The 11,703-nt window shown below is 41.9% G+C and overlaps 2 protein-coding genes across 2 annotated transcripts; one reads left to right on the forward strand and one right to left on the reverse strand.

The window, feature by feature from the left end:
• Positions 1-368: 368 nt before the first annotated feature.
• On the forward strand, positions 369-876 carry LOC123067749 (uncharacterized). Its single transcript, XM_044490411.1, has one exon. The coding sequence runs from the start codon at positions 472-474 to the stop codon at positions 874-876; it is 405 nt and encodes a 134-aa protein (XP_044346346.1). The 5' UTR covers positions 369-471.
• Positions 877-2,760: 1,884 nt separating this feature from the next.
• On the reverse strand, positions 2,761-6,520 carry LOC123066184 (eudesmanediol synthase). Its single transcript, XM_044489318.1, has 7 exons — positions 6,212-6,520; positions 5,545-5,821; positions 5,050-5,422; positions 4,056-4,274; positions 3,805-3,940; positions 3,417-3,665; positions 2,761-3,257 (listed from the first exon to the last, which is right to left on the reverse strand). The coding sequence occupies exons 1-7, from the start codon at positions 6,380-6,382 to the stop codon at positions 2,964-2,966; spliced, it is 1,719 nt and encodes a 572-aa protein (XP_044345253.1). The 5' UTR covers positions 6,383-6,520; the 3' UTR covers positions 2,761-2,963.
• Between the last annotated feature and the right edge of the window lie 5,183 nt (positions 6,521-11,703).

Raw genomic sequence — 11,703 nt, forward strand, 5'->3', positions numbered from 1 at the left:
ATTGGTAAACTTATGAACATTTTCCAACAATTACAAACATTGTTTTATATTTCCATAATTTAGAAATTGAAAAAAAAAATTCTAATTTCTGAATTAACTAAAATTTATAAATATTATTAGAAAAATTCATCATTTTTAGTTTCTATTACATTTTTAAAAATTCCTAACATTCGTTGAATATTTTATGAAATAAAAATATTTCTCCCAAATAATTAAAATTGGTTCAAAACCGAGCATGGTTCCGCCTGGACGCTTCCTAGCTTCCTAGAAAAAAAAAACTGGCGGAAACCAGTTGGCGGGCCAGTTGAAAGGAGCCCGGTAACAGTCGCTACAGCGCCGAGACTAACGTACCTGTCACGACTACAGAATCTCCTCCGATTCCGAGTCCACAACGCGCCAGCAGCAGCGGCGGCGGCGAGAAAGCAACCAGAGCGTTCGCCATTGTTCCGCTCCCCCTCTCTCCCTCCGCCGATGGCTTCGCCGTCGCTCCTGACCGTGCACCTGCGCGGGTCTGCTTCGCCGCCCGACGCCGCCTCGTCGGTGGCGATCGAGGTGGAGGGAGGCGACGGGGTGGACCTCGCCCAGGTGGGCCTCGCGCTGGGGCTGGACCCGGCCACTGTCGGCCTCAACGGCTACTTCCTAAGCTGCGGCTCCGGCTACGTTTCCTTGGCGGTCACCTGGGGCGAGCTCCTCGCCTTCTTCGCCACGGGCCGGCAGCCCACGGGTGCCGACCCCGACGCGCCCGTCGCCGTTGACGGAGGGCCCGTACCTTCTCCGCCAGGTGCGCCTCCCTTTCCGGGAAGATTCCATGTTTGCATCGTGACATTTAGCGTGCCACTAGATGTCAGTAGCAACCTGTTGACTGCTGTTCTCTGATTCTCTGAATTTTTTGCTCCTTTAAACTAGTAGCACAAAAAAGTGTTCAGGGTCCAATTGTTCAGTTTCATATGTTAGGACAAAGTATATGTAGTAGTACTAACATATTTGAGCAAGTTGGATACTGGGCGTCGGGATATATATTGAACTGTCCTGGTAGCGATCGACTCAACTGTGCTGGCCTGTTCATAGATTTGCAGCATTTTCATGTAGTTTTTGCGAAGCAATTATCTCACATCAAGTGTTATTTCGTGATCATACAGTTCAGTACGTTATCTGTTTAGTGTTACAAGAATGCGTTTATGTCTACTGCACTTGAAGAAGTTAAACAAAATGTGATATTTCGACGAAATTTTGATCTGAATCTGCAAATAATATCTCTGCTAGAGCCCAGAGTTGTTCTATCCTCAAAGCGAAAGCCTGGGATGGAGACCGAAAATTGTTCCAAGAAGAGCAGGCTCCAACACAACAGCTCAGCTCAGTCAAAAGCAGACGAAGAACTACTTACCGATGAGATCACCCTTGGTTTGAAGAGAAGACTCACATTGGACGAGGCTAGTCCATCTAAGAAGATTAAACAAGTAGACTACAGCTCAGGCTCCGGTGAGTGACAACTGACAACTGAACAAATCTCTCAAGAGTCTTCACCAGTTAGGCAGTTACTGTATTTGTATCACCAATAATCTAGCAAATATTCTGAAATCTGAAAGGTTCTTGTTTGGTTTATTGCATTGGTTGGTTAATCAATGGAGTAGAAGCACAGCAGCCAGTTACATACTCTTGCAGCTTCGCCAGCAGTCACGACAAGTGGCCAACGGATGAGGAGATGGTCATCTCAATGTCGCGCAAGGGAGTCTGGTGATGCCAGTCTATTCTTGCAGATTGATATTTTAGTGTTACTCGAAAGAACTCGTGGACGTATATGGTGATGAAGTAACATGTCAAAGAGGCGCAGCGATGTTCGTGACTGAGATTTGATTATCGCCTTGTCGCAAGTCATTGTTACTCGAAACAACTCCCGAGTTATGACGATAAACTGGCATCGCTAAGGGGCCTAGTGAGATTTAGTGATTCCCCATTACCATCATGTAGTTAGTTTGGCCCGGAGTCATAGTTTCTGGTTTGCAGACACATTGCTAGTTACCATAGTTTCAGGTTTGGATACAGTGCTAGTTAGAACAGTTGTACAGTGCAGCATTTCTTGTGTACATCGTAGTATTCGATATAATGCCAAAAAACTTGCCGATGTCTTTCTGTGAACATAATAATGGCTGGCCTAACATGGGTACATTTTGCCTGCAAAACGCTAGCGCTACTAGCACCGTCAAATCTGTAATCAGTGCATTTTTTGCAAGACACTAACATCTACAGTATTATTTTTGGTTTTACCAAAAAGGAAATATACTTTTTAATCACTCTTGGGTTTCTACGATTTTTTTCGAGGAATAGCAACTGCTGTTTGGTTTGATTGCATCATATGCACAACTATTTAGTATTTCACAATGCATATGCATGCTGGAGATTCAAAAAGAGAGAGAAGAAGCATTCAGTATTTCACCACACAGAGATGGGTTACTTGATATGATTAATACCCATGTAAATCCCTGAAGAATTATACTTTTTTGGGATAATATTTATAAATTTTGGGGTACATGACTGTATACACAAATGAGAGCAAAAGAGATATGCATACCACCAACAAAAGTTAGGTCTAAGGTCTTCTATTTCGCAACCGGTTTCTCCACACATTTGGCAGCACTCCAGGTTCGGCTCCATTGCAAAAGAATGAATTTATGACATCATAAAATTTGATTTCAATGGATGACACTTTAAAGGGATGAACTGAATACACTGTAAATGTATTTAGACTTCTTTGAGGGAAAATGTATGTAGACTTGAACATATATGATGAGCACACTGTGACATGGATACTGATACATTTGGTGGGGGTGTGTTTATTTTGTCGATCTAGCTGGGCTTACGCTGTATCCACACATAGATGAGTTACCTTATTACATGGACATCATGGATATGTACTCAAGTGTACATGGCAGCACCGTATCCATCTTGGTTGATTACAACATAGCCTAAAGGGGTACCGGATTGAGAAAGAGTGTGGTGACGAGGTCCTTTAGGTCGCTACCAAAGGTGTAGGCATCCCTTCCTTTGAGATAAATGATCTCGTTTGTCCTTGCCATGTTCACCACCACCTGTGCTGCCGGCAACAGTGCACGGTCTATCTCCATGGTCACCTGGTTCAATATTCTCCACCTATTCTCTAGGAGTGCGGCGACAGCCGCCATAGCTTCATCACCTGTTGAGTCGTTCTCTATCATGTAGCACTCCACGGCGCTAGGCATATCCTTCTTGTGCTTTCCCAACTGCATATATGTCCGTAAAAGGGGTACATTTGATGAATATACACATATGCTCATGCACCATGCAATGAATGTACAGCATATCACATTCTAATATGCAAACTTGTGTTTATTTTGTTTGCCAACATATATACCTTGTAAATTTAAAAAAAACATATATACCTTGTAAGAAGACATGTCGTTGAGGAAGCGAGTGACCTGTGAACCAGCGCGGACCATTCCAGGAACTCTGTCTACCCATTCAAATACCTCTTGGCTTGCCACATCACCATATCCCATTAGTGTCACGAGAGTAAGCATCGGTAGACCCGAGGTCATAATAGATATCTCCTCATGTTCCTTGAAGCTCGGCCGATATTTCTTGCTAGACAAGACAGCCTCACGTAGGTAATATTCTGATGACAGCTTGTACTGTGTCATAATTTGAAACATGTGACATATGAATTAGTATCTCTGATAAATATTAGGAAGAGAGATAAAATAATTAATTGTACATACACATGCTCATACACTTTTAGTTGAATCTGTATCTCAATATAGGGCACCATACCGCTTTTTTAATGTAGGCCATGCGATACTTGTGGTTTGGTTCCAATGCATCCTCAAACTCTTTGAAATTGCCGAGAGTTTTGATGTACAACATGTGAAGATATTCCGGTAGAATAGAAACCTCATTTTCATCCCATCTACGAATAGACAGTACAATGATACCCATTAGAGATCATTTATACAAGGTCCAGAGATGAAGTGAGAGTGAGAGATAGATCTAATAACTCATGAATCAGCTAACTAGTAGTCTACCTTTGCATTGCTTCATTGAGCTTGTGACACTCCTCTAATGTGGCATGGACATCAAAAGTATCATCTAGAAGCGACACCATTCCAAACACCTTGGCGAATAGGATCCGTGCACGAGAGTACTCCTCCTCATGGAGCATTCCACATGTCCAAAAGTAGATCTCCACCATACGGTCACGAGCATATGGTAGCTTCACGGTCTCATATAGGTCCCTCCACCATCTGCATGTGAAAATAGTTATTTTAACATAACAATCTTATAAATACCGATGACGTTTCTACTTCTTTAGGCGGGTTACCCTATCTATGCCCTATGTACATGTCCTACTTCTACTTGAGTAGATTTTGTTTTAACTCTTATCTGGTATATTGTCTAGCTAGTTGGCCAAGATGATGATGTGGCGAAAGGAGTATTTCGTTGAATATATGATATTTAGTTTAAAATTAAAATCATAGCAAGAGTTATTGATTCTCGCACGCGCGCGCCCGCCTACGTGCGTGCGTGCGTGCGTGTGTGTATTCAATTGTCTCGAGAGTCCTTTCCCTTTTCAATGCCAATAAGCTAACAAAAATAGTATCATGTGTTTCCAATGCTATTTTATTTAATTTTGCAAAAAATCTAAAATTATATATTATATCTTGCACATGAAAGACAACCACAACAGGTTACTCCAAAACCAATGTCAAAATCATTCATACTCTTGAGGATTAATGTCCGACTAAGCATCAAATAACAGTTTGCATAATTTCCAAAGACAATTTCAGCTTAAGAAAGACGGTGGTAAAGATCCTAAATGACAATACTGGAAGGTAGGAGACAATATGGCACACTACAAATGGCCTGTGTCCAAAAAAGCCATCTAGCTAGCATACGAAAAGACATACGACACAATATCTACAACATAATAAACTCATATGCACGTGTTGGTTTTATTATAGTGAAGAACTAGGGTAAACATCAATGAGAAAAGTTTAATTTTATGAGAAGAAGACTTACAATGAGAGGTCCTTGAGCTCCTTGAGGTGAAGGATCCTAATGAGGTTAAAGTTCAGCCTCGAAAGCTCTAGCAACATGCCATCGTACACCCCTTCCTGCTCATACTCATCAATGTAGTGCATGGTTTCAATCCTTCTTGTGAACCGTGGGAGGGGGATGTCTAGGGCACGGGAGATCTGCTCTGCAATTGGTGATCCGACGTTGCCTTTGATAGCCTCCAGGTGGCCCCTTGCAAAGGAGATGGCATCATCAAGAGCGACCTCACCTGGTGTTGCCATGTGAGCTGCATTGTACAAGCTCAAAAGGCCCCTCGGGTCACCGCCAACGCTTTCGCTGAAACTACCTTGGTCCTCTCTGAATTTATCGAATACATCTACATGCACATTGATTCAAACATATCTTATCAACAGACGTGACATGCATGTTTTGAGATGCTAAAATAACACAGCTTGATTCAAAATGGTTACTGATTAGTGACACTATGCACTTAATTACCCTCAGATGCCCAAAGTCCATGTTGCCGAAGTAGGCGAAACTTAAGTGCGGTGATGTGTAGGCTATTGGAGCCGTCAGTCTCCACCTGCTCTACATGGACAAGGCTTAGTGCCTCTTCAATCTCTTCACGGAAGTGATTGTCTATGCCTAGTCGTTCAAGTGTGTCCACATATGTTAGTGCATCGGCTCCAGTCATGGCGTCCTTGCTCCCCTTGAACGCCTGACGTACTTGCCCTTTGAGTTGCTCCGCCCTCTCCCTCATCCAATCCTCCGACCTCTGCTAGAAAGAACTCAATTAATCCTTGGATGTCAATCGTGCAGGTAGGATAAAATCATTAACTTGGTTTATCCCACAAAAAGGAACTTCCTTGGTGAAGTTTCATGTAGCCTATTTTACTCATAAGATGTGTGTTGTCATTTGCGTGGTATTTGGTTCCAACGACCGTAATGAACTTATATCATGTACATAAAAAAGTTGATGAAATTCAATGTAGATCATGGATGGTCCACGAAGAGTGACCTAATTAATCAACATGTAGCAGCTTCAAATCCTTGATTCTATAGAGTACTTGAAAGTTCTACCCCAAAATCAAAATTAAATCTTGAAAGATAATGCATATAGTTAACGTCGGCGCGCATGTTAGTGTAAGCATGCATGCATGCATACCTGTGAGATAGGAGGGACGTAGGTGACAAAGAAGTCACCCCACACAGAGGGAGCAAACTTCTCGCTAGTATCAACGCCACCGGCGGCCACCTGCACAGTGTTGCTGCCATCGGCCTTGGTCACGATCTCGTGGCAGTTCACGACAGAAGCAGCCTGGATCGAGGGCGCCATTCAAAGCTTGATGTAGTTACAATAATGTATTTGCTTCCTCAGCTGGTTGCAAATACTTGTAACAACTAATGCTGTACGTAGTGAGGTACTACAAGCAGTTCTTGCTCTAGGTGATATATCTGAGGCTGCATGGGTCTCTATTTATAGACCTATAGCGAACATGGCTATAGTTGTATCAACTGGTTGCATTGCAGTACTTCAAATGAGCCTATAATTAAGCGGGCCCAAACTCTCTACATCGTACCAAATCATTGCATCTGTTTAAATATTTGGCATTAGGTATGGCTCATGCAAAACGTTGCATTGCAGTACTTCAAATGAGCCTATAATTAAGCGGGCCCGAGACTCTCTACATCGTACCAAACCATTGCAACCATTTAAATATTTGGCGTTAGGTATGGCTCATGCAAAACGTTGCATTGCAGTACTTCAAATGAGCCTATAATTAAGCGGGCCCGAGACTCTCTACATCGTATCAAACCATTGCAGCCATTTAAATATTTGGCGTTAGGTATGGCTCATACAAAACGCTGCATTGCAGTACTTCAAATGAGCCTATAATTAAGCGGGCCCGAGACTCTCTACATCGTACCAAACCATTGCAGCCGTTTAAGTATTTGGTGTTAGGTATGGCTCATGCAAAACGCGTGTAACATAACTAACTGGATTATTCCCTGTACTCGTGTAGGACGTGCATGTAGCCACGTAGCCTGTACCGGAGGCTTGGCGATTGAGCAGAAGGCAGCAGATCAGTAAAGAAGCAGCCGATGCAGATATGCTATACAAAAAAATAGTGCTATAGAAAGGCTGTCACAGATGGCTCGCTTACTATGCATCGTTTTCCCTATACAGTCGCCGACAGATCCTGTACGTACGTGTCCCCCATTAACATAGACGGGTGCTATTGCAATGCTATCGTAGACTGTTTTTTCTGTTTCTGCAAGCTTTTTTCAGTCAGTAGTTTCGCCATTGGGTTCTCTCTCAAGCAAGCCACATTGACTAAAGGAAGGCAGGCTAGATTGCTAGCAGACTAGCACAAAAATAGAATGAATTCTACAGAGCGTGGTTCTAATTAAGGCATACTTTTGTTTTGCTAGAGATTCTTAGACATAATTTAAGGTTTTGCCTAACAAAAGAGATCATAATCCTAGCAGTTTTATGTATATTTACTAGTTGCGGGCATCTTTTGAGCTTCCATGTTAATCCTAGTTGTTAGAAAATTGTCTCGGATTGACTAATCATCCACTAAAATTGTGTCAATTCAAGCTTTTAGTGTATAGATTGTCTGTTAGTTTCTCTCTCAAGCAAGCCGCCGTGACGAACGCGAGGCTGGGTAGATTGCTATAAAAACATAGAATTAATTCTTTGATGCTAACATTCATGGATCTTAGACATACTTTAAGGTGTTGCCTGGTGGAAAAGATCATAGCAATTTTACGTACATCCTCCGTCTCAAAATGTAAGATGTTTTTGACACTATATTATTTACTAATTTGAGGCATCTTTTCATCCTCCATGTTAATCCTAGTTGTCAGAAAGTTGTGTCGGATCAACTAATCATCCATCATACCGTCAAATGAAGTGGCATACCCTGCTCCCGCCCTCTGCCACTGGGGGTATACTCCTCTCCTTCCTTCAACGTCGCTTCCCGCCTGATCTGCCAAGGACGAGTTTGTCTCATAAGCCATACTGCCTCCATGACAATATTGCACCAACATGTCTCAAACAAATTAAATATTTGCAACACTAAGTATTTTTGTATGAGGAATTTGTTTATATATGTAGGTGTAGGGGCATGCTAGAAAGTAGTTGAGTAACTCAATGACTAAATTAACGGTAAGCCACTGAAGCAGTGGTACCACAAAAGATACTCACTTGCTTTTGCTACCAAGACACCTAATCCCTCCTGCCTTTGGAAAACAGTTAATCAACACCTACCACCCTCCTTTAAAAAAAATACATGCCGCCCTCCAAATTTTATCTTTTATGGTTACTGAAGGCCGCCTTATTTTGGTCTGGCTCCTAGCTTCAAAACAAACCTCTTGTCTATGCCTTCCCCTGCCTTTTTGCACACTCGCTTTGCGCTACTGTTATGGTCTAATAAATCTTGCATGATGGGTGGCTATCTAACCTTAACCTTAGGAATCACCTTACCACTGGTGCCTCTAGGGAGTTGGATCATGTATATTCCTTGTTGCAGGACTTCATTTTCTGTGATGCAAACGACGAGAGGTTCCTCATCAGGGGGTGGGGGTGGGGGGGGGGGGGGGCGCTTTCTCCTCCAAACATGCTTATGGCCTCCTCACCCGAGTAATGCATTCAGGTGGGGACTCTCTCTCTCCTTCTACGATGGGCAATTTAAATTAAACTACCCCAATGTCTTATATTTAGGAATGGAGGTAGTACATGTTTATGCATCTATAATGTTGCTAGACCGTGTTTTTTCATTCACTCACAACTCCAATTTTTTGTAATAACTGGTGAAACATTTAGAACGCTATGGAACTACCAAATGGCCCGTCTATGACTATGATCACTTTACACTATGATGCCTTGTATATCTGCTAGCTAGGAACAAAGAGTCCTAACTACTGTATTCATGGGCGGCGGGTGAATGCAGATGTGATTGTGTGTCCACGTACAAATAATCCATAGCACAATATAATATCTTCATGTTCTTTCCCTAGCCAACAGCTCCAACTTCTTCTATTTCTTTGCAAAGCATCACAATTAGATGAAACGTTTACAATACATTTCCCTTCTACTTAAACAAATGACTAATTAAATGCCGAAACCTTTCTAGACTATGACCACTAATTTGAACTAGCATGCCTTATATATTCTGCTAGCTAGCAGGTAAGAAAGAGTCCTAGCAAGTATTGATACGGGCCATGTGTATGCAAATGAGAGTGGTTGTGCTTGCGCTCGTACAACAATCCAGAGTCTATAATCTTCGTGTTTTGTCTTCTACACCGACAGCTCCAACGTTTTGAGTTTTATGTAAAGCATCACAATTAGATGGCACGTTGTCAACGCAACGAAACTACCCAATGGCCGGTTTGCTAAATTTACTTATAAATATTTTTAGCACACGTTTTCATTCTAATAATTAATTAGACAAAGAATTTTGTCGGGTTTACCTTCTTGGGTGCAGAGGCGCAAAAAAACAATATTTATTTTAAAAATCAGTGTATCACAAACAAATTTTGTAAATAGGACTCACTGTGTAATATAAATAAAGTGACTAATCACTCCAGAAAGAAACACTCAGGTTTTGGCTGGTTTGGCGCGGAGAGATCTCAGAGATCCCTCGGCTCATTGTTTATTTGCTTGGCATCAATGCATGTACAAACCCGATGTTGTGCCTGGAGATACCTTACCTTTGTCCCCGCATGCTAGCTGCAAGGCTGTCGTCGGTGCTAACGGCAACGGAATCACCCATTCATGTGTAGGTTGGGCAAGTAAATGTGTGAAGAGAAAAATAAGATATCCTGGATCAAGAGAGAAATGATTGGAAGTGTGTGTCACGTTTACATATATTTAGTTAATGCATGGCTCCAGATTGCAGGTTCTCCGGATAAGATATCCCTTTGAAGTACGGCAAGTAAATTAAGGCGGGTGGGGATTAGTTTGATTTGATTCTCCATATTGATTGGTTGTACTATAATGAAGCAAGCATCACAACACAACACAAAGTACACACACAAACATCTATTCTTTGTACTACGTATGAAGTTCAAAGCACAAACATTTATTCAAAAGCAAACTGCTCTCTCTCTCTCTCTCTCACACACACACACACACACACACACACACACACACACACACACACACACACACACACACACACACAATGGTGGTTGCCTAATGGAGCTAGAGCGAAATGCACACTTTGCTTCGCCCTCCGCATTGTTGCCTACACACCAATGCAATTCATGGGCCAAAACAAATGAACTCACAAGCCTTTCGAGTGTTTTTCCCCAGTAGTTCTCACTTTTTGATGGAAGTTTGGGTGGTTCTAACTTTCTCTAGATGAGCTAGAACAAGTCACACAACGGACTAAGCAAAACATACCAGCCATCTGTATAACGTCGGCTTGTACGCTCGCTCACAAAGTGAAATTCAAGCGAAGTAAGCATTGTTTTGATAGTCAACTTCATTGTGACGGAACTAGCCCACCTAAGTTCAAGTCTTAGACTTGGCACATGTGCTTGTATATTTCATGGCTTTATTCCATGTTTTCCAAGCACCTTGCTAAAATATGAGTATCACGTTTGTTAGGTTGGCATCTTCTTTAATTTCTAGATCATGCCTCATACCATGCACCACATTGTCGGTGTATTGAAGGGTAGGGTGACACCATCTACCAGGCATGGCACCACTCTCACAATTTGGCCAGATTTTTTTCACGTGCTCGATCAAGATTGCCAACATATTCGGAATATCAAACACATTTTCCTCTAATGCATGCACTTGCTACATGATTAGTCATCCATGTGCCTTCTAATTTATATCCACCACATACTGTTTGTCAAGAGTTTGATGATTCATTACATGATGTTGATCAAGAGCTTAAAATCCTAATGTGGGTGATGTGTGTGCACTTGGAGGAGGTTGTCGAGGAAAACATTACTCAACAAGGATGACAGCGTAGTATGAAACAAACCTCACTACTACAAACAATGAATGTAGAAGATGGCCCATGGAGGCTGTTTTGAGCATTAAAATCTTTAGCCGCCCCTAATGAGCTTGCTCAGATGGTAGAGAAAAGTAAAGTCACCTCCAGTGAGTTGACACAGTATTGGAGGCGGTTTGAAAAACAAAACTGCCTTTGACCACGCAGAGGGGGGGGGGGGTATTGGAGGCGGGTTTCACTGGTAAACCGCCTCGGACGTGTGTTATCATGCATATAAACCCTCATAGATCAAACCGTCACACTATTACTTCTCCACTATGCATAAAACACTATGTTAAATAGTATAGTCTTTTGAGCAGTGCCATTTAAACAGTGAGCATGGTAGCACCCATCTTGATCCAGGAATGTACAACATGAAGATCGATCTCAACATCCATTAAACAAATTAATCTCCAAAGTTCTTTTTTAGTTTCTTTAATCGATACATATTCATGCTTTTGAATCCATATGTAGAGAACATTGTTTGGATGGGTGACTGCGTACACTCTTACCTTTCTCTTTCTTGTGTTGTGACACTCCTTTGAATATAAAACACATATGCATTAGTTGGACTCTTGTTTTATAGTTGTGCTAATTACAAAATAATTAGCACCCTACATTGTCTTCGATGGGAGCAGTTGGGTGT

Source organism: Triticum aestivum, chromosome 3B (assembly GCF_018294505.1).
Source record: "Triticum aestivum cultivar Chinese Spring chromosome 3B, IWGSC CS RefSeq v2.1, whole genome shotgun sequence".
Classification (NCBI taxonomy): domain Eukaryota; kingdom Viridiplantae; phylum Streptophyta; class Magnoliopsida; order Poales; family Poaceae; genus Triticum; species Triticum aestivum.

Coding starts and splice junctions, on each gene's coding strand:
- LOC123066184 (XM_044489318.1), bottom strand. CDS start 6,382: ATGGCGCCCTCGATCCAGGCTGCTTCTGTCGTGAACTGCCACGAGATC. Junction 5,822..6,211: donor ACGTCCCTCCTATCTCACAG/GTATGCATGCAT, acceptor TCTTTCTAGCAG/AGGTCGGAGGATTGGATGAG. Junction 4,275..5,049: donor GAGCTCAAGGACCTCTCATT/GTAAGTCTTCTT, acceptor TTTCACATGCAG/ATGGTGGAGGGACCTATATG.
- LOC123067749 (XM_044490411.1), top strand. CDS start 472: ATGGCTTCGCCGTCGCTCCTGACCGTGCACCTGCGCGGGTCTGCTTCG.